Here is a 2,708-nt window from a genome sequence, read left to right as displayed (position 1 = left end):
AATGTGAATGTAGAAGGTCTTTTAAAGTTTTGCTTTGTCTCTTAAAGTGCTAAGGCTAAGAAGGAGAAATGTGCAAAAAAATTATCAAAATCTCAGGAAAGATTAAGTATAAATAATTGATTCTTTAAAAAGTTAACAAAAAATGTGCCAGTTTTTAAAACTAAACAAACATTACCACTAAAAACACATAATCAGACACAGGTGCTGCTAGGCAGGACCTTCCACCGTACCTTGCACTGAGGCACTGCCGGTGAGACCTCCCGAGATGGGTCACGGGGCCAGGAGGCATCGGAATCTGTGAGGTGTGCTGCCAGCCCCATCCCACCACTGCCACCATTGTGTAAGTGGTGGTGGCGGCCAGGCCTTGGGGATGATGGTAGTTCTGGGGGTCGGCACTCTAACTCTGACATATCGTCTGTCATGAAGGAGTTGGGACGTGAATCAGTTGGCAGTGGTGGGGGTAGGGAGGCTACGTCTCCATCTATCCCAACATTACTGCGCTTGTCACTATGTCGCCGACGAGTAGCACAACGTACCAGCACCATTAGAGCTATAACAGCCATCACAGCTCCAACAGAGGCTACAATGACAATTATATAATCCATGGGAATGCCAGGGAATAAACTTGAGGTTTCAGAGTTTGATGAGGGATCTTCAATGTCTCCCGTAGGCGAGAGGATTTCTGGTCGCAGATGTCTTGGCGGTCCTGCACCTTCTTCTAATGCCGCTCCAGCCTCCATACTCTCCACCAAACTAAGGCGGAGTGTTCCTTCTGCTGGCTGAAATCCTGGTGCTGGTACCTTAAGGATGTAGTGGACATGATCATGCAGAGGCTCATCAGCCCTCAGATTGAGATTCCTTGCAATATAAAATATAAGTCCTGCCCTTATGTCTTCATGTGTAAAATCCTGAACTTCATAGGACCTGCCCGATCTCCTTGTCCGCCGACTGATCTTCTTTAGCTTCCCAAAACGCGGTCTTTTTTTCACCTTGTATACAGGATTGCTGCCTGTAATGGTGGCCAGTTGGGAAGCATCCAGGTGGTCTAATGTGAGACGGGTTCTTCCACCTACTGTTGCAATCAATGGTTTCGTTTCTACAAGAGGTGTCACCACAACCCTTACTTCTACATCACGAATAGATGCTTCCCATGTCCAAAGATCTATTCTAAAATTATCTGATGGTTCTGTCAGATCAGTTTGCATATACAGTACTTCTCCTTTGTCAACATTGATTTGTCCAAATGTGTGGATCACCTGATCATTCATATACAAGCGACCAAATCTGGGTGATCTGGTGACATTATAGAAGATATGGTTGCGGTTGCCATTTGTGTTGGCTGCAAGATGATGAGGCATGATATAAGCTACAGTAGAAGTTTGTTTCAGGGGAATTACAGTATGGTTTACAAGCTCCAGAGTGAGTGGCTGTACTTCAATGGTAAAAACTGAATATTTAGGGTTGTGTTTCCCATCTGACACTTTAAAATAGAAACGGGCTGATCCATTAGTTCCATCATGAGCATAAAGGATCCTGCCAGCATCCACATCTTCTTGCGAGAAAGACTGAACAGCTACACTGAAGTTGTCAACCCGGATAAGACGCCCATGGTCAGGAGCGCTCATGAGTTCATACACAATATCTTTTGGAACATTGTCAGGGTCTGTGGTGAGTAGACTGTGGTTGGTGATAACTGCATTCTGACGGTGCACGACATATAGAACTGGAGCACTGGTGACTAATGAGAAGGGTTGGTCATTAACTGGTGTTACACTAACGTTTAGTGATCCATTAAAGAGAAGTACATCTGGAGAGGAGCCATTTCCAGCAAGGTGAACAGTGAAGCCTAGGCTATCGGTGAGGGTGTCACTGTGATCATGTTCATACCGCACACGGCCTTTTTCGATGTCGCGAACGGTAAAGGTGTAGCCCTCAGTCATGTTCCTCTCTCTCAGTGTGAAGATGCCATTCACGGGTGTGGAAGTGACAGTGGCGATCAGCTGTGGCGGGAATCGCACTGCTACGCCAGCCCCTGGGTACGTCTCGATGAATTCCAAGACAGCAGAGAGGTTCAGGTTGTCTTGCCTCACAGTCGCCTGCCCTCCTTCCGCCACCACGAGAGGTGCCAGCCCGAGATAGCGCTCGAGGCCTCCTCCACGCGGACTGGCAACAGATATTCCGATGTGGAACTCTTGATTCTTCAGTGGCTCTGCAAACGGAGTCTCCACGTCGAAGACAAACATGTCGCTCGCTGAGAGATTGGAGAAGGGGCTCGTGTGCTCGAAGATGATGCGGGAGTCATTCAGGTGACGTTGGGTGAAGTTATCGACTGGGACTAGCACGCCCCCCGCCTCCTCCAGGAGCAGCTGTCCCAAGGACGGCGCCTGGCGGATCACGTAGACCAAAGACCTCTGTATGTTGAAGTCGTTCGTGACGGCGAGCAAGACGGCGGACGAGAGCGGCTGCTGCATCATCGGGAATACGTGCAGCTGCTCGTTCCGCACGAGGCTGATGTGCAGCGCTCGGGCAGACACGGTGAACACGTTGGAGCCGGTACCGTGGACCTGGTCGCTCGCCTCCCACCGGAACATCCCCGAGAGGCCGCCTGGGGGCACAGAGGGAGGATTATGACACGTCTGTGCGACTTTTGAATCGCAGAAATCTGATGGTCTTTTTCAGTCCACATGTGTAATTCATAAATCAGTTAC

The 2,708-nt window shown here is 49.0% G+C and overlaps 1 protein-coding gene across 1 annotated transcript in view; it reads right to left on the bottom strand.

Moving 5' to 3' along the window:
• LOC119593046 (chondroitin sulfate proteoglycan 4-like) overlaps window positions 1-2,708 on the bottom strand; it is a gene marked incomplete at its 5' end in the record, with an annotated part of 58,475 nt that overhangs the window by 852 nt on the left and 54,915 nt on the right. Inside the window, 1 exon segment of the mRNA XM_037941946.1 lies at window positions 231-2,605. Coding sequence (XP_037797874.1) covers window positions 231-2,605 — 2,375 coding nt within the window.

Source organism: Penaeus monodon, chromosome 31 (genome assembly GCF_015228065.2).
Source record: "Penaeus monodon isolate SGIC_2016 chromosome 31, NSTDA_Pmon_1, whole genome shotgun sequence".
Lineage (NCBI taxonomy): Eukaryota > Metazoa > Arthropoda > Malacostraca > Decapoda > Penaeidae > Penaeus > Penaeus monodon.
Note: the sequence above shows the minus strand (reverse complement) of the source record. Positions and strands in the feature narration are given on the sequence as shown.